This window comes from Mustela erminea, chromosome 14 (assembly GCF_009829155.1).
Source record: "Mustela erminea isolate mMusErm1 chromosome 14, mMusErm1.Pri, whole genome shotgun sequence".
In the NCBI taxonomy this organism is placed as follows: Eukaryota; Metazoa; Chordata; class Mammalia; order Carnivora; family Mustelidae; genus Mustela; species Mustela erminea.
In genome coordinates this window covers 58,971,229-58,990,753 of record NC_045627.1, presented here as the reverse complement: position 1 = coordinate 58,990,753, position 19,525 = coordinate 58,971,229, and the positions used below count along the sequence as shown (strand labels likewise).

General features: G+C 41.5%; 1 protein-coding gene across 2 annotated transcripts in view; it reads left to right on the top strand.

Moving 5' to 3' along the window:
- Window positions 1–14,796: 14,796 nt before the first annotated feature.
- The window catches only part of LOC116573674 (protein FRA10AC1), a 35,620-nt gene continuing 30,891 nt past the window's right edge, over window positions 14,797–19,525 (top strand). For both annotated transcript variants that reach the window (XM_032313921.1, XM_032313922.1), the window contains exons 1-5: window positions 14,797–14,991; window positions 15,098–15,165; window positions 17,070–17,146; window positions 18,668–18,763; window positions 18,891–18,936. In XM_032313921.1, the coding sequence (XP_032169812.1) occupies window positions 17,070–17,146; window positions 18,668–18,763; window positions 18,891–18,936 (219 nt within the window). In that variant the 5' untranslated portion in view covers window positions 14,797–14,991; window positions 15,098–15,165. The remainder of the gene's footprint in view (window positions 14,992–15,097; window positions 15,166–17,069; window positions 17,147–18,667; window positions 18,764–18,890; window positions 18,937–19,525) is intronic.

Below are 19,525 nucleotides of genomic sequence, written 5' to 3'. Positions count from 1 at the left end.
CTTTACTACCCTGCCTTTGTCCAGATCTTCCTGCTACTCAGTTCACCCCAGTTAATGACAGCCAAAGAAAAAGAAGGGAAAAGCACGTTTGTGGGCTTGTGCACTGAGGTGCATTTATTCTCAAAAAAACAAACAACCCCTCCCCCAAAACCAGAAGCCAGCCTAAATGAAGCAGGGAAGGAGTGATGAGAGATGAAACATAAAGCAGGTGCTTACTTAATTGCTGCAGCTGGTGTCAAGCGTTTGGCATAATTTTTCTCCTCGTTTTATTGGCACTGGTGTTCATTTAACTTTTAGCTGAAGCATCTGAAAGGAGTCTAGGAACCCACTCTGTTCTTGGTTTTACAGAAAAGCAAGCAAAACAGTTTTCTTAAAATAATAAGTAAATAAATAACAGTAATGAAAGTAAGTAAATTAAAATCCTAGGATTTATTTATTTATTTATTTATTTATATTTTTGCTTCAAAACGACTCATTGATTATAGAAAGGGAAATTGGCTTGAAGGCCATTTTCCATCTTATTTGATTCTGCCTTAATTGCCATGGGTCAAATTTTTAATTTGTTACCAAAGACTTGATTCAACTTGTTCAGACTCATTTGTGTGATACGGATTTCAGAACTGTGGGTGTGAGCTCAAAGCTTTCCAAGGTATTTTCTTTGGAAAAGCAACTTGTTAGATTCTTCACTTGATGTGGCAACATTCATTTTGCTGTTTGTCTTTTCTCCTTTACACGGTGAAGGGACAAGTCGCAAAAATGTTGGCTGCAAGTTACTTTATGCTCTGTCATTCCACAAATGTTTATAAGGTGTAAACACGGGGCCAAAACCTTTTGAAGAATAAACAACGTGCCAGAAACAATACAAAGAATCATGAGTTATGCAAAGATAAGGTCTTTTCCTTTCAGCAGATTGGGTCATGGAAAGAAAGGGAACCGAGGACCAGGAATAACATAAAGTAGTTCCAAGGGAACTTACAGGAGTGTGCCAAAGAAAAGCACATGTAGACCCGTTACTTCTGATGGCAGATCTAGCTTAAAGGAAAAAATTCTTCTTTTTCCCCTTTCTTAAAGTAATTCGATTTAAAGAATGCTGTTCGATTACTTCATTTAAGGTGATATTTGAATTACTACACATTTACTATAATTTTTAAAAGATTTTATTTATTTGGCAGAGAGATAGAGCCATAGCGCACAAGTGGTGGTGGTTGTGGCGGGGAGCGGTATCAGAGGGAGAAGGAGAAGCAGGGTCCCTGTCGAGCAGGGAGCCCAGTGTGGCTCAATCCCAGGACCTTGGGATCATGACCTAGGCTGAAGGCAGATGCTTAACCACCTAAACCACCCAGGCCTTCCCCCCCAACACTTACCATAACTTTATTGCCTTCTATTGACTCTAATCTGTATATATATGATATATATTTATATATCTTACATATTTTATAATAAGTATGTAATTACATCTTATAGAAATATGTTTATATTTTATATATTCTCTCTATATAATTAAGACTGAAAAAATTTTTTTTTTAATTTTGGAACTTTATCTCAGGTTGCATTTCATAGAGGGGGAAAGACAGGTTGTAGTACAGAGAGGCCTTTAAGAGACCTGGTCCTGGTCTTGTTTTCTCCTTCACCACTCGTGTTTAGGATCTGTGAGGCCTTAGCCCAGAACCTCGCCCTAACCTTAGCATGATGCCTCCCATTTTCTCAAAGGAGCCAAGGAAGCTGGAGGCATGAGGGAGGAGCAGAGATGCCGGAAGTGGGACAGGAAGTACAGGACTAGAGGGGAGACACCCCAGAGCTCTGCTCTGTCAGCCTTCTCTTTAAATACCACAGTATTTGTAGAAGGCCATGAGGTCAGGACCACTCACCATTTGTGGTGGGTATGATTCCTCTTAATTACCAGTGGGTATAGACCTGGCTCTGGAAGATGGGGAGCATGGTCTAGCAAAAAAATATTGGAAAGATCTACAGGGTGGCTAAAGACTGTGCTGAGTTGTGTCCACAAAGCCTTGAAGACAAAAGAAATGAGTTCTAAAGGATGGATGGAAGGAAACTGGGGATGGTGTGTGGAGTGAGGGAGGAATGCCCTGTCTCTCTGGGGTTCTTGACTAATGGCACAGCCAGCAATTCATCCAGGCCCTAGCTGACCCCATGCCTAGAGATTGCTGCTGGTCCCTCAGCAATCCCCTCCCTTCACACGTGACTGTCCTTCCTTGGACACTCCACTCACCATGTTGCTTCCCAGGCTGTGATTTCTCATGAATCCCTGTTACCTCTCACATCTCATCTTGACTTTTCAGCTCGGGGTTTGTTATTTTAGCCCAGGAGGCACAGTAATAAAATAGGAGATCTAGCTTCTGCCTTGGTCTTTCAAGCTGTGTGACTCTGGGGATGTTCTTCAACTTCCCTTGCCTTCATTTACCTGATCTATAGAATGACTGGGGACTCCAAATGTAAATGGTCTCCTAGAACTGTTTGTCCACCATGACCACCCTGGTCTTCCATTTGCCAGGGGTGCCCAGATTCTGATTTGCTGGCCCACACTCCCGATAGCATCTATATTCCCAAGCTGGTCTTGGGTCACAAGTTTGGGTTTTAAAAATGTCATCGCCCTAGCTTATCAAGACGATCTTCTGTTATTCTCTACGGCAATCTCTACTCCAGACACATGGGTAGCCTCAAGGACTCTGAACAAACTCAAATGATTCTATCCTAGCTGCTCTGGCTCTGGACCATAACAACCGCCAGAAAGCAGCTTCTGGTGCCTCACCACCCCGTGGCTGTCAACTCCCGGATTAAAGCCTGTCTTACCCAGAAGTCCTCGCTGACTAACACTTTCTACCAACGGCCAACTCTTGCTTCCACTGTGGCAAGTATAACAGCCATGTTCTTGGCTCCAGTGGCCTTTGGCAATCTATTTTAAAATTCCAATCATCCTTCCAAAAGTGCTTCACAAAAAGAAAAGAAAAAAAACACAATTGTTATTATACCTATGTACAGTGTTGGAGGCTCCCCCCGCCACATTGTATCATAGATATTCTCTCTCATTGTCTCAAAGTCTGCACAAGGAGTAAATGAATGCCTTGGGAGTCTGTTAATGTATCCCCTCACGTGGGGCAATTAAGTGTTTAGTTTTTCAATATTATACATACCTCAGTACATGGTGCTTTTGAATTTTTTTTTTTTTTTTTTGGTCACCTCAGATGTGTTGTTATTGTAGGACAGAAATGTTCTTACCTGCTTATAGCATCTTGTGGTTTAGAAACCCCTGCACAGGTCTTACCGATACTCTGGCACACATCCAGGACAGTTGTCCCAGCCTCCTTCTCTGCTCTTTCAGCCTCCCCATGTGCCCACACTCAGCAGATGGCCTGCCCAGAGCACCACATAGCTTGGTTTCAAAGATCCCTGCCTCTTCAGCTCCTGCCTAATCCAGTGGTTCTCCAGCTTCAGGTACACTGGAATCACCTGGAGGGCTCGTTAAAGCAAAGATTGCCTCATCCTCCAGTTTCTGATGTACTGGTCCATGGTGGAGCAAGATAATTGTGTTTCTAGCCAGTTCCTGATGGTACTCAGGCTGCTGGGACAGGGTCCACACCTGGCGAACTTGGGCTGTAATTCTTCCCTCTGATGTCAGGGGAAATGGTTTAGCTTCTCTAACTCATATCCATCCTCTGAAACTCCTTCTCATCTTCTCTGAGACTGGACTCCTATTCCCATTTTCTTCCAGTGCCTCCTATATCCCTGCCATTGAAACTGTCCTTACCGGGCCCTTCAAGCTCCCTCTCGTCACTGCCCCTTCAATAGTCACCTTCCTCTTAACAACATTACCTAGTTCTAGTTAGAACTACCAACCCCAATGGCTTTCCTTCTGCCGCACATTTTTCTGAACTTAACTTTGATCTTTACTTGCTACTTCTACTTCTTGTCCATGTATTTGCTTTCAAATTACCAGAAATTTCCCAAGCTACTCTCTTGAGACTATCTGAAAAATTGAAAATAACCCTTCTTCCCAAATCCCATGGCCTTTCTTTATCATGTAACAATAGCAATTGATATTCATTGACTTCCAGCTGTGTTCCAGGCATTGTGCTAAGCACTGAATATATAGTTTGTATATATAAATATAATCTCATTGTGAAGATTATCCTCATTTCAATCCTATGGGGTAGATATTATTTTATAGATTTAAAAAACTAGGCTCTGAGAGGTTAAATAACTTGCCCCACAGATTATGTGAAGGAACCAGAATCACACCCATTTCTGATTCCACATCCCGTGTTTTACATATTACTCCAGAACATGCATCAGTATCTCTGAGCACCTATTAAAATGCCAGTTCCTGGGTGCCCAGGTGGCTCAGTTGGTTAAGCGACTGCCTTCGGCTTGGGTCATGATCCCAGAGTGCTGGAATTGAGTCCTGCACTGGGCTCCTGGCTCCTGCCTTCTTCTCCCTCTGACCCTCTCTCTTCTCATGCTGTTTCTCACTTTCTCTCTCTCAAATAAATAAATAAAAATCTTAATTTTTAGTTCCTGCTTGAAGGACCAGATGTTCCAAACCAGGTGTGGCTGAGGCCTGGGAATCTGAATTCTTATAATGCCCCAAGTGATTCTGATGTGAGCGTTCCCAGATCCACACACATTTTGAGAAACAGTCCCTCGGTATTGACATAATTGGCCACTTCCTTTCTTTAAACATTTCCTTCGGTTGCTATGATACAACATTTTTTTTTCTGGTTCTGTGGGCTCTGAGTCTGTTGTTCTCCATCTCCTTCTTCCTCTCCTGGCCGTATCAGTGGCCTCAGACTCTGTCCCCCGCCTTCTCTTCTCCCTGCTGTCTGTCCCCGTGCGCCCATCCACTTGCAGCACTCCAACTCGGGCAGATGGTCCCCAATTCAGCCATGCTGGTGCCAGCATCCTGGTGAGAGTCATGGAGCAGCGTGATACGATTTTGGAACAACGATGAACTATTGCCAGGCTCTGGACAGAATCGGGAGGCAGATGATACATTGATCTGGGTGCCCCATCACCCGATACGACCCTTGGGTCTCTCCCTTTGCCTGTAAGAGACCTGTGCCTTGCAGCTTTGTCATCAAATCAGTTCAGCAGAAAGCTGATCATTGTACACAGTCACACTAATGTGTTAATTCTCATTTGCCCCTCATTTGCATTTTTAAAGCCTTTTATCTTTTTGGGGGGGTTCAACCATTGTTCACAAGTTGAAGACATTTCAGGCTTCACTTAGCAGATGGGGGTAGTCAGAGGGAAACTGGGTCAGAAGAAGGAGGACAAGCTGGTTCGGGAGCAACCCTTCTCTTCTCCTTTGCATTTTTTGAAGCTTAGACTCAAAGGCAACCAGTTCTGCCACTGGGAAGTCAGGACCTGGCCTTTGTTGCCTCCTAAGCACTGGGGCAGGGATAAGCAGTAACTGTAGCTGCTGCGGACCAGTCCCTAGAAGCACAGAGGGTGAGGACAGACTGTAGAGTTGGCTGCTCTCTTGGCTTCCTGCCGCCCTCCACACTCGAAGTAGCTGGCTCTTCTTCATTTTCCAGTCTCGGCTGAAATGTTCTCTTCATAGCGGCAATCCTGACCACCCTACTTATCTAAACCCTTCTTGGGGATTCTCTGCATTGACAGCTATTTGCCTTCGTTGCGTTTATCAGTTTGTAATTATTTTATTTGTCTATTTATTATTCTTCCTGCCCTATTTGGACAGGAAGGCGCCAGAGGACAGACATCAGACGGCCCAATCCCCACTGTGCTCGGAGCATAGTGCCGGCTCAGAATCCATAGTAAGTATTTGTAGCAGAAATGGCTGGATGGCTGTACCTCCACCACATGGCACCCCATGAGCAGTGCTTGAGCTGAAATAACTGTCCCCAGGAGCCATCAGAGTGCTGACGGACTAGAGGCAACCTGAGAGCAGCTGGTGTCCCTCACTGGTGGGGGAGTGGTGCCGGGGGTGCTCTGAGAGCGGCGTCAGGAAAAATTATGAAAGACACTGAAATAGGCAGAAAGGGTTACTAGGCTGGTACCCTATTGAGTTATTGGGACTTCCATCATCTTTGAGCTATTTTACAACTTGTTAGGTTGTACAAAACCTATAGCATACAAATGATTCTTACCAATAGAGATGTAAATGCGTTTTGTCAGGTGAAAGCGCAATTGATTATTGCCCTTGGGTATTGACCAGTTTTACATCTATTTGTAAATTCCTGTCAGCTTTTCTGATTGTCTTTATGGGTGGGTTCTTTGGATTCTTCTTCGTAACTGATGGTAAACTCCAGCTGGTTGTCTCATGAATTAGGTAAATAAAATCTCTGATATGTGTTTTTATATTTGTATATCTGTAGTCATGATTTTGGCTTTTAAAAATTATCTTTTTAATTAAAGGGTACTATCAAGAAAGCAATAAGATAGCATGTAGAATGGGAGGAAATATTTGTGAATCACATATCTGATAAGAAATGAATACCTGGAATCCATACAAAACCCAAACTCAACAACAGAAACAAAACAAAGAATGCATTTCAAAAATGGGCAAAGGACTCCAACAGACAGTTCTCCAAAGAAGGTACAAACATGTCCAATATGCACATGAAGAGATACTTAATATCATTAATCATAAGAGAAACCAAATCAAAATTACAATGAGCTACCACTTCACACATACTAGGATGGCCCTAATAATAATAATTTTTTTAAAAATGTATTCGATACAGAGAGAGAGCACAAGTAAGCAGAGCAGCAGGCAGAGGGAGAGGAAGAAGCAGGCTCTCTGCTAAGCAAAGCCTGATGTGGGGCTCAATCCCAGGACCCTGGGATCATGACCTGAGCCGAAGGCAGCCGCTTAACCAACTGAGCCACACAGGCACCCCTTAATTTTCAAACATAACAAATATTGATGAGGATGTGGAGAAAGTAAGAATGTAAAATGGTAACTGCTATGGAGAACAGTTTAGTAGTTTCTCGAAAGGTTAACATAGAACTCCCATATGACCCGGTAATTCTACTTCTACATATATATCAAAGGAATCAAAAGCAGGGACTTGAACAGATGTTCATACTGTCATTATTCACAATAGCCAAAAGGTAGAAGCAACCCAAGTACCTTGTCAATGGATGAATGAATGAATGAATGAATGAATGAACAAAATATGATATATATGCAACAGATAGTATTCAGCCGTTAAAAGGATATAAATTGGGGCACATTAGCATATAGGTGGACCTCTGGGCCATGGCCATGTCTGTTGGTGCAGGTAGAAAAGAGCACCCAGCCCCAGCCCTGCAGAGCCCCAGGAGTCTGAGAAGGCATAGACTCTGAGGAAGAGGGAAAACTGAGTGTGGTGTGGCGGAAGCCAAGACAGACTAGTGACCTTACTGCTGACGTCTTGTAACTCACTGTCCAGTGACTGGGGCCACTTCAGCTGCTGTCTAATTCTTGTCATGTGAGGGCATCATCCAACAGAGTAATGCTTTTGGTTATAAACAGAACCTTGTCAACAACACACCTCATTGTCAGAAATTGTGCTAAATAGTATAGGCTGAGTAAGGACACCGTCTAATAGAAAACAAATCAGGATGCAGTTAGAAGAGACTTTTTTTTTTTTTAAAGATTTTATTTATTTAACAGACAGAGATCACAAGTAGGCAGAGAGGCAGACAGAGAGGAGGAAGCAGGTTCCCTGCTGAGCAGAGAGCCCTATGTGGGGCTCGATCCCAGGACCCTGGGATCATGACCTGAGCCGAAGGCAGAGGCTTTAACCCACTGAGCCACCCAGGCGCCCCTAGAAGAGACTTTTATTCAAAGATATTTACAAGGGAGGAAAGGGACTATTGCAACAGGGGGAACCTACAAGTGTCTCAGGGGTCGGGGCACATAAAGGTTGTTTTCTGCAGAGAGGCATGAGCAAGGTTGGAAAGAAGCGAGTGTGGGGAAAATGGAATGAAATGGTGTCATGATCGTATGATGATGAGAGAGGATTTTATGCTAAGGCCAGACTGTTCTCAGGAGGGGCTTGATGCTGGCTCAGGCTGTGGGTGGGTCAAAGTTCAGGGGCTTGGAAGGTGGAAAGAAGCTTACCCAAAGTTTGGTTAATAAGCATTGTGTTCTAATTGATCAGTGGAATAAGCAGTTCAGGTCTTCATTTAAGAGGCAAAGAATGGGAATTTGGAAGGTCTGTGTACCTTTGTCACAGGTTAAACAGGGGTTATCTGAGTCTTATCTAAGACTTATGGTAAGAATGGTTCTTCGTTTTAAGCTGTTTTCCAGAACACAAAAATGAGGGGATTCCTTTAATTGTCCTTGTTTTCTAGGAACGAAGAGCAGAAGAGCTCGGGTGAAATTCAACATTGTCAGCATGTTCTGGGATGTGAGTTCCTTCCCCCAGTCTGGGAGTCACCCTGCCCTTCTCAGCCAGCATAGATATTCCTGACCAGGGACTTAGGGACCACTCCTTGCTGTGGCCCAAGCTGTGACCTCTCAAAGCCCCCTTTCCTGAGTATTTATTTAACGCTTTAATTCCTTCTCCCTGACTTGCCAGGAGCCTATCTTATCCCCAAGAGATTAAACCCAAGATAGCTTCATAATCTATGTTTCCGAACCACGACCTCCAAAGAGGATAATGGACCACCCCTTGGAAATTGGCATCCTATGGGCTGAATGCGCCTCACAGAAGTGTTTTATTCCAAATGCTGTTTTTCTTTGATTTTTAAACTTGAATTAGATGCCCATATTAAAAATCAGCCTACTGAATCTGAAAATCCAGATTTCCAGCCTCTCTGGAAAAATGGATTGCTCAGGTAATTCTGGCCTACATTTCTATTGTAAGCCACCCTACAGCATTTAACAGAATTCCTGACAATAAAGTGTGTCATTGAAAAAGTTCTATTTATGGATCCAAATACGACTTTGGGTGCTGTTGTTCAAGCTCATGGCATGAGGTCTCCATCTCCTGTTTACCACTGCTCCTCTGAGCCTATTCAGTCATTTGTGCTATTGTGTGTGTTGAAGTGTTTCTATTTCCTACCACCCGTGATCACTTTCAGTACCGGAACAACTAGTCAAAGAGGTTTTACTTTCAAGAGATTATGTAATTAAGGTGTCATTTAGGAAAATTGCTTGCTACTTACATATAATTGCCTGAGCACATAATAATGCTGAGATGTGTCCTTAACCATGCCCCAGACCTATTTCACTGGACATTTTCCTTGACTATACCAGCATTCCCTCTACTGTGGAATCATGGAATTTGGTCAATTCCTCCTTGGTTTTTGGTTTTGCCGTATAAAGAGAGAGGCTGTTGGTGGTCACTGGTGAATGTGGAAGGCCTGGGAAGTCATACGGTCCTTTCTTTTGGATGCAAAATCAGGGCAGTTTGTAGCATAGAGTTAAATCTGTGATTTAAGCATTTGGAACATAAACACAAAGTCCTCTCTCTCTCAAGCATTTCCATTCTTCCTATTCTCAGGTCTAGAAGCCTCTCCCTGGCACTTCCACAGCCTTTTGGGGCTCTCCCAATCACTGCCCACAGCAATGTAATCTAATGACTTGTGTCTGTGTCTGTGCCCCCTAGAGAGCTTGGGCCTTGATGGGGGAATTATGTATTTTCCATGATGATGGGCCCAGGCCTAGCCAGCCCTTGAGGCAGAATCCAGAGATATGACACCCATCAACCTTCATTAGTCTAGTGAATCTCTACTTTGCACGTGCCTGAGCAAGGCATGAAATCTTTAGACACACAGATATTATATGACAAAACATAAGTGCATCAGTTTTCCAGTGACATTTAGTGTTCCTGGTGTCTGCTTCTCATCTCGTCTGATCTGGCGTCTCCCTATCTCTTAATCACAAGGCTCCTTACCCATGACTGCCTCAGAGAGGAATTTGATAGACATCCTGTCTCCATTCCCGCCTCCTGGGAGCAGGCCTAAAGATGACAATCAATTCATTTGGTAATTGGTATCTTGCTGTCTCTCCACTTAACTTCCCAAAGTCCATCCAACCTCAGTGTTGGTGCTCTGGCAGTTTCCTTTGGGCGTTTACACAAGTAAGTGCCTGACTTCTGACCAGCTTGCGAAAGATACCTATTGGACTGTGTCTCTATTCACGGACAGAGCTCCACCATGGAGGCTGCAGGGCTGCCCTCTGCCCGACCCTGACTTGTAAACGTTTGGGAAGCACAGGCTGACCTTGCCGAGGATACTAGGCCTGGGGGCTTTCAGTCCTTCGGGTGCTGACTAAGCACTTACAGAGCTCCCCGCCACCCCCGCCCCCCGGCTGCCCTCATCTCAGGGCCTAGGAAATTTGTCTTTGACTATGTAGCATTTATATGCCACGATTTCCCAGGAAATCCCACCTCTCTACTGCCCAACCTATTCCGTCATGCCTGACACTGCTTTAATCACTGACACTTCCATTAACCCATTAGAGCCAAAATTTTTTAAAACCTCTAGGAATAGTTCGATTTTTTAAAAATGCAAATTTTTTATTGAAGTATAATATTCACACATAAAAGTACACAAACCAGGGGTACCTGGGTGGCTCAGTCGGTTAAGCACCCGACTTCTGATTTCCGCTCAGGTCATGATCTCAGGATCATGAGATTGAGCCCCACACCCTGCTCCACAGGGAGTCTGCTTGCGATTCTCTGTCTCTCCTTCCCTCTGCCCCTCTCCCCGTCCTTTCTCTCTCTCTCTCAAATAAATAAATCCTTAAAAAAAAAAATGTACACAAACCATAAGTACAAATGAACCACTCATGTACTGAATGCAAGGATCAAGAAACAGAATATTGCCATCTTCCCCAGAAGCCCTCCCCACCACTGCCTTGTAGCCCCTTCTTGTTACTTGATTTTCACCCATCAGGGAAACCATTTATCCTGACTCTATATAGATGGGATTGTAGTATGTGTATTCTTTTGCATATACAATGTTTCTTTTGCTCAGTATTATATTTCTGAGATTCAACTCTGTTGTTGCAAATGCAATTTGCTATTATTGCTCTATGGTCTTCCATTGTGTGAATAAGCTACAATTTACTCAACTATTCTAATGGGGATGGACATTTGGGTTGCTTCCAGTTTTTTATTTATAAATAGTGCAGTTATTTGTAACTAGTGTTTCATAGTTCAGGTCTTCCAGTGAACATATGTATAGTCTTATATTGAAAATACACTGAGGAAAAATTAAAAAAATTAAAATTTAAGAAATTAAAAAAGAATATACACTGAGGAATAGAATACATGAGACACAGGATATATTCATCAGTGCTAGATCCATCCTTTCCATTTAACCATTGTGGAGCATGTGTAATGGGGTATGTTGTGTTCCTAATTTCCATTTCTCTGATAACTACTAAAGATGAGCAGTTTGTTTTATATGCATTGGCCATTTGGATATCATTTTTTGGTGAACTGTTTGTTGGAGACTTTGGCTAAATTTTCTATTAGGGTTTCTTTTACTTTTCACTTTTTTTCTTTTACCTTTTACTTAGTGGCTTTTAAAGTTCTTCATATAATCTGATAAATATGCATACTGTTAAATATGCATACTGCAATATTTTCCCTTACTTTGTGAATTAAGTTTTCATTGTTTAATAGCTTTCAGAATGAACAGAAGTTGTTAATTTGTTGTTTTTTCCCTTTACAGTTAGCCCTTTGTGTGTCCTGTCTAGGAAGATTGTTTTTTAAGATTTTATTTATTTATTTGACAGAGAGATGGAGAGAGCACAAGTAGGCAGAGGGGCAGGAAGAGGGAGAGGGAGAAGCAGGCTCTCCACTGAGCAGGGAGCCCCATGTGGGGCTCTATCCCAGGACCCTGGGATCATGACCTGAGCCGAAGGCAGTCGCTTAACTGACTGAGCCACCCAGGCGCCCTAGGAAGATTTTTTATGCCCTAAGGAAGACATCATCAAATATCATAAGATGTTTTCCTTGAAACTGACTTTTGCATATGGTGTAAAGTAGGAATCAGTATTTTCTTACATATTATTTAACTGACCCAGAACTATTTATTGAAAAGTCCACCCTTAAAAGTATGTCATTAATCATGGGATTATATATGAGTGGATCTGTTTCTGGGCTATATTCAAGCAGCAGTTAATTTTTAAACTTATTCTCAAGAAAGAATGCTTGTAATCTGCTTCTTTCCTCAAGTAGCATTCATTACATACTCCTTATAAACTAGGCATCATGCTAAGAATTTTTGGTACATCATTTAATTTTAAACCTCATTAACCCCCTGTAAAATAGCTACTAGTATAATCTCTATTTTGTAGATGAAGAAATTAAGACTCGGAGAATGAAAAATTTGCCCAAGATTTCCCACCTAGTAATTGGAAGACAGTCTAGCTGACTTTGGTATGTGTCTCTTTACCATACTATTTCCCAAAGCAGCTTTCCGAGCGGGCAAAAAGAGTATGTATGTTGACAGTGAAAGGTAACGCGGAGGAGTGAGACTAACTTCCCTCACCCCCACCACATACCTATCATAGTATTTTGTTGCTTTATTTGAGTTATATAGCACATGGCACTGGTGTACATTTAAATTTTCACATTCATTGAAATAATACACTTTATAGATTAGGAACTATAGGTTTATGCCATTTGCTAGGTAGTTGGCATATGATAGAATATATATTTCCAACATGAGGCTTGAACCCCGAAATTAAGAGTCTCATATTCTACTGACTGAGCTAGCCAGGCATCCCCACAGAATATATTGCTATTATTATACTATAAATTCTTTATTACTGTTAACCTTTGAGAGTAAGGATTGGCTTTTATGTATTTGTAACCCTTATATATTTGCAACTCTGCCCAGAGCAAGCACTACAATTAATATTTATGTTTTTATAGTTGTTGAGCTGATTACTAACTTGAGATCTTCTGTTCAGGTAGCTTTTCTATCCTGTAAAAATTATTTTTAGCTCAGATTGGGTGATCCATCCCTAACATATATTTCCTATTTTTTTCTCTTTCAACAATTGCTGCCTCAAGGGAAAAATACAAATCTTTAGCTGAATGATCTGGCACAACAAATCTGAAATTCTTAAAATGTTTGAACCAGAAGCTACTTTCCACACAATCAATGAGTTAAAAGAGAGGGAGAAATTGATAGATAGAGACACAGAGACAGACAAAAAGCTGAGTGTTGTAGAGAGACAAGCACTCCTAGTTCTAGACCTTCACCAGGTCTGTGGTTTTAAGTTCTGTGCTTTAATTTCTCACGTGCAAAATGGGGCTAATAACAAGGCTTGTTTTTAAGAGTAAAATGAAGCAGTGGATAAAAACATACCAAGAATGGTAGAAAAATGCTATTAAATGTCAAATACTGATAGAAAGTAAATTGAATACCAGGTACAGATGTATTTTATGTATTATAGTGATAATAAAAGAACTAAATATAGATTTTTAGATTTTTACTAAAAAAAGGAACTGCTTGACAAAGTAATTCATTATAGTATAAATATAATGTTAAATTGTGAGGCTTCCTATTACTTCAAATTTTTTGAGTAAATATCTTTATTGAAGCATAATCTGGGGCCCCTGGGTGGATCAGTCAGTCTAGCACTGATCTAGATTTCAACTAAGGTCATCAACTCAGGGTCCTGAGCTCAAACCCAGCATCAGCCTGGGTGCCATGTGTGCAACCTGCTCAAGGCTCACTCTCCTCCTTCCTCTGACCTTCCCTTGCCCGCTCAAAAAAAAAAAAAAGAAAAAGAAAAAGTATGATCTGATTGTATTTTGAAATAACCGAATTTACACTACTTTGACTTACAGATTTTTAAGATCACATTCACTGCATTGAGTAAAACAGGATTTATCTATAATTCACTGTCAGAAATAGAAGGGGGCCTTGAATATCGTTATCTTCTGTTTAGCGCAGAAGATGTAAAATGATATGTATGTTAAGTGCCAAGGTTTTCTCTGAAATGGGCCCACTGTAAAAGTCAGTGGCGTGCCAGTTCAATTCACCAAATATTTAATTAGCGCTTCTGATTTCCAAGGAACTGTGTAGGGGGCTGAGGAGGCAGCAAGGATGAACAGCATCCTCTGAAGGCAGGCAAGACCTGACCCAGTAACTAGTCTGCAAAGCAGAATGAGGCATCATAACATAGAAAAGGTACAACACAGGGAGAACCTAGTGGAGCTCAAATAATTAAAATTTCCTGCTTACTTTTTCCCCCTTTTTCCCTCTTCTTCTTTTTTTTTTTTCAAGAAGTCTTTTGGATCCGTTTTCACATGTGCCAGATGGCTGTCTGCAGACAATCTGCGACCCTGTGAAATCTCCTATTCCCTCTTCTTCCTTTCCTCCCATATTCCATGAGCTCTTCTGCCACCAGCACTGCATTTGGAATAGTATCTATTGTGTGGGCGGTGAAACGATGGAAAGTTATTTTTGTTCTAATTATGAGAACTGTTTTATGGAGTGGGGGAGGAGAGGCAGATCAGAGACACGCAACGAGGATGCTCCGAAGAGGCGTTACTAAGGTTACTAGAAAGAGGACGGCAGGTGATATTCAGGCGAGGTTTTTTCTAAAACAAAACATTTTCAAACGACGGGCGTGGGCGTAGTGTGAGCAGTGCCACACGACAGTAGATGACGGGCTCCCGAAGGGAAGGAAAAAATTGAGGGCTGCGACTTGAGATAGCAGGAAGCCTCTGCTTCCCCTCCCGGACCTGTTCTCCCTCGCCTTTGTTTCCCGGGGCTGGTTCTGGCAGTAGCACAAGGTCGCCGCGCCCGAGTACGGTGTTATTTAAATGTGACACGCGGCCGAGCCAGACCGGAAGCAGCGCCCAGTCGGGATCCGTAGGAAGAGGCGGGGAGCGGGCTGCGGCGGCTGTCTCTGTGGCGAGGCTGCGCGGCCGGCGCGAACGGGACGGGCCCTGTAGCGGCTCACTGAGGCCGGGGTCGTCGCTGCAGCCTCCGGGAGAAAGGGAGAGGACTCTGCAGGGCGCACTTGGCAGAGCAGGGAGGAGGGAAGGGGTGTGTGATAAGGACCTCGAGTGTAGCGGGGGTTGGGGAGAAGGACCTCCAAAGTTGTTCCTCTTTTGCTCTTAGTTGATTACTTTTTTTTTTTTTTTTTGGGTATGTTCTAGAGACACCCGGCGTCTCTTCTCGAATTTCTCTCGGCCCTTGTCAGTCGATTCGTAGCCCGAAGTGAGTGAGAGCTTCTTAGTGCAGTCCCTGATTTTTGATGGGTATGGGATGAAGGAAGATGCCAGAGAAAAGGGAGGAGGGGGAGCAAGGATAGGAGGTGGTGTCGCGGGATATGGGAACAACATGACTTTAGTAGTAGTCAGCATTTACAGGATGTTACCCTACTGGACTCTGTTCTAAAACTCTTTATATGCTGTAGCTTATTTAACGTCCGGTCCTGTGAGACCGGTACTCTTATTAGCCTCATTATGTAGAAGGGGCAACTGAGGCTCAGGTTAAGGAACACGCACAACGAAAGGCATGAAAATTTCAGAGCCAGGATTTGTACTCTGGTAGGCTGATGCCAGAGTATTTCTCTAAGCTCCACACAATGGTTGACTCCCATCAAGGTGTAAAGAAAATGACATAAAGGGTGAGAAGCTGGTATGGCTTCAACAGATGGGATAAGACAGCTGGAGCAAGGAGTTGACATGATAAAGGGTGTGAGATCTGCAGGTGTTGACAGATGTAAGGGAGGGTAGAGTTGGAGCTGTGGCCTTCTAACCTTTATCTCTAACCTGGGCTAGGACATTCCTCTCTAGAATTCTGGGGGACAGGGAAGAGGGTGTACACCCGCACATCTAAGTTTGAAAAAGTTCACAGACTTTATTCAGGGTAGCCAGGACGAGGGCTGTCGTACCTTGTCTTAGGTCCAGTGCTTTAAAGTTTAGGGAGTTCTTTTCTCATTTTCCTGCTGCTCTTGTAAATATTACAGTTTAAAAGTTTTGATAGGTCGTTTGACCGGGACTAGTTCCTTGTAGCCATATGATTTGAGTATGACATGAAAAGTCAGAGGATGCTCTGATTCCCCCATTAACGTGTGTCCCAAATTCAATATAATGCTGAAGCCAGAGGCTTCCAACACAACCAAGTGACAACTGAGCTCTTTCAGTATTTCTAAGGATTTCAGTTAAAAATATGAGCTGGAACAAGATAAAATTAACTAGGCCAAAGAACAAGGTTGTTTACTTTGTGGAAACTAGGTTTAAAAGAAAAAAGAAATCTCAACATATGTTGAAAAAAAGATAGGAAAGTTGTAATGACTTGATAGTGACTGTTCACAAACACAGTGAATCTAATAGAATATAATCATGTTAACATATATTCCAAAGGCAGTTTAGAGTAGTTGAAATCATGAGCTTAAGAATCAAGTAGTTCAGTTTAGCTGTTTATTTGCTCTATAGTTGATTTACTTAACTTTGTTTGTCATTGATTTCTTCATCTGTAAAATGGAGATCATAGTTCCTAACTTGCAGATGTGGAAGCAGTGTTTGTTAAGGACCTGCCGTAACATCTGGGACAAAGTTGATAAAAACACAGCAACTGTTAGTACTCCGAGTCAGAAGTGAAGCATTGCTGAACCTAGTGTGCAATCACACAGCAACTTCTAGATTTCATTTTCTTTTTTTTTTTTTTAAAGATTTTATTTATTTATTTGACAGAGAGAGATTACATGTAGGCAGAGAGGCAGGCAGAGAGAAAGAAGAGGAAGCAGGCTCCCTGCTGAGCAGAGAGCCCGATGTGGGGCTCGATCCCAGGACCCTGGGATCATGACCTGAGCTGAAAGCAGTGGCTTAACCCACTGAGCCACCCAGGCACCCTAGATTTCATTTTCAATGAGAATGTCAGAGAGTAGCCTCCTGGTAATTAAGGTGTAAAGTGTTGATTCATTTCTGAAAGTTTAGACTGTTATTTCAAAGTGAGTGAAAGTTTCAGATGGCTGGATAGCCCATGAACGGTGATATACCCACCATGATCCTTTACAATTATTATGGCTTTTAAAGATAACTTATTTTTGAACTATTCTGTTTCCTGAACTATGGGCGACTTAAGTTCTAAGTAACTGACTTTACACTCCTTTGCAGATGCATGGTCATGGAGGCTATGACTCTGATTTTAGTGATGATGAACATGGTGGAGAATCTAACAAAAGGAAAAAAAGGTAAGTAATTTTTTATTGATCTGTGTTTCATATCCTTTCTAGATTGCAATGAGGTATAAATAAATAATACTGAAAGTTTTTGGATTGTGTTTGCATGTGAAGACAACAGTGCTCTACTGAATGAATTTTCGTTTATTAAACTAGAATGAATTGACTTGAGAATTTGAGAACATTTAGGTGAAAAATAAGAAAATAGTGTTTATGCTGTGAAGGGACTTATGGGAAGGGAAGTGGGGGAAAAAGGGAATCAATGAAAACTCTTGGATTTCTCTCTTGCATCTATTTTTCATTCAGAAATTAAGGATTTTACTTGCAAACGTCAGAGTGAAGAGAGGGGGCTTGGTTGGTGGTCCCTTTGCAAGTATGTGACTTCAAAGTGAGGTTAACATGGAGAGTGAGATTGTGATATGGTGCATTTTTATGGTTTTGTAAATGAGCAGACTAAGTGCTCAAAGGAAGGAGCTCATGGAAATTTTTATTGAATTAGAAGGGACAAGAACTGTCAGCAAATAAAGCCTGGGCCTTATAAGGAGGTCGCACCTTGATGTTGCTGTGTGAAGGGACATTGTTTTCAGCTTTTAGTGTTTAGAAACTGATTTTATCTTTTAACTTAGGAGTGGTTAACTGATTCATATGAACCAAACTTAGAAAAATTGCTTTATTATTTCACACCGAGAGCAATATATTGGGTATACTAAATGGGACTGAACATTTTTGTTGGGTACTCAGTCTTCATGGATGACCAAAAGAACAGAAATAGTGACAATAAATTATATTGTATGGTTCTTTACATTTTCAAGATTTTTCATTCAGAATATTACATTGTCAGACTAGAATTGGAGCAAATCTAGTTGATAGTTTCTACTCTAGGGTTCTACCTATCTTCAGAACTAGGGCTGATTATCTATAGTCCATCTCACTTATAGTCCACCTTTATTTTTTTATATTATTGATTACCAAAAGCTTCATTATCTCTACTTTATGCACAAAGAGATTAAGTAACTTAAATTTACTTAAGGTTAAGATAGTGCGTGGCAGAGCCCAGGTTTGGATACCAGAACGTGGGTGATCTGACACCAGAATCCATTAATTTGTTAGTTTCACTTTCTCCATTTTATAAATAATAAAGTTAAGATAGTAAGTAAGCTACTTAAGGAGACATAAAATGTCTCATTAGGGGCGCCTGGGTGGCTCAGTGGGTTAAGCCGCTGCCTTTGGCTCAGGTCATGATATTGGGGTCCTGGGATCGAGTCCCGCATCCGGCTCTCTGCTCAGCAGGGAGCCTGCTTCTCTCTCTCTCTCTCTCTCTCTCTGTCTGCCTCTCTGTCTACTTGTGATCTCTCTCTGTCAAATAAATAAATAAATCTTAAAAAAAAAATCTCATTAAAGATCAGTGAGTCTTCTTTAAGTTAAGACTTGAATTTTTAAAACCATGTTCCTCTTATGAAAATATGAAGAAACAGGAAACATCCTTTGAGGAAAAATGTGCTCTTTTCATAATTTTTCTTCTTCACAAACCAGGACAGTTGAAGATGATTTACTGCTCAAAAAGCCATTTCAGAAAGAAAAACATGGAAAAGTGGCCCATAAACAAGTTGCAGCAGAATTGCTGGATAGGTATGTACGTCAGTGTAAATTGCTTTTTTTCAGTTTAAGATGTTTTATAAACTCAGGGACTTGGGGATTTAATTCTGTTAATTAGAATATAGACATTTGAATTTGCTTAAAATTTATCTTTTTACAGGGAAGAAGCAAGAAATAGAAGGTTTCACCTTATAGCTATGGATGCTGTATCCTTTTTATATCTCTAGATTTTTCTAACTAATAAAATATTTTAAAATCTACTTTTTTATTTCATAAAATCTTGTGAAGTCAGGTAGACCTATATTACATTTTTAAAGGTAACTGTTTACTGATATGCAGTCTTGACATTTATACTTTTGAGTATAATTTTCTTTTTTTAATACATAAGGAGGACTCAGAAACAAAAATAATAAAACATATTACTAATGATCTATGAATAGGTTTACAAAGTCCATGAACCTGCAGATATTTTTCCAACTTATTTTTGCCAAGCTGTCAACATTTCTCATTTTAATACTGGTCTTACCTTTAGTCTCATAATAACTCTTATTCTCTTACTACCTGGTTCTTGGCTGTTTAAAGTCTTTGTAAAACTTGTATCTAGAAGTAGATGTGTTTGTGGTCTGTCCTCAGGCCTCATTCATCTTTCAGGTGTGACTTGGGGCTGTCGTTAAGCTATATCTTGCTTCTCTATTATAGCCCCGTCTCATCTCAGCTTTTTGGTAAGGCTGTGGCTCTTTACACTGACTGCTGCCACTGGCCATCCATATTACTGTTGGGAATATTGGAGAATGA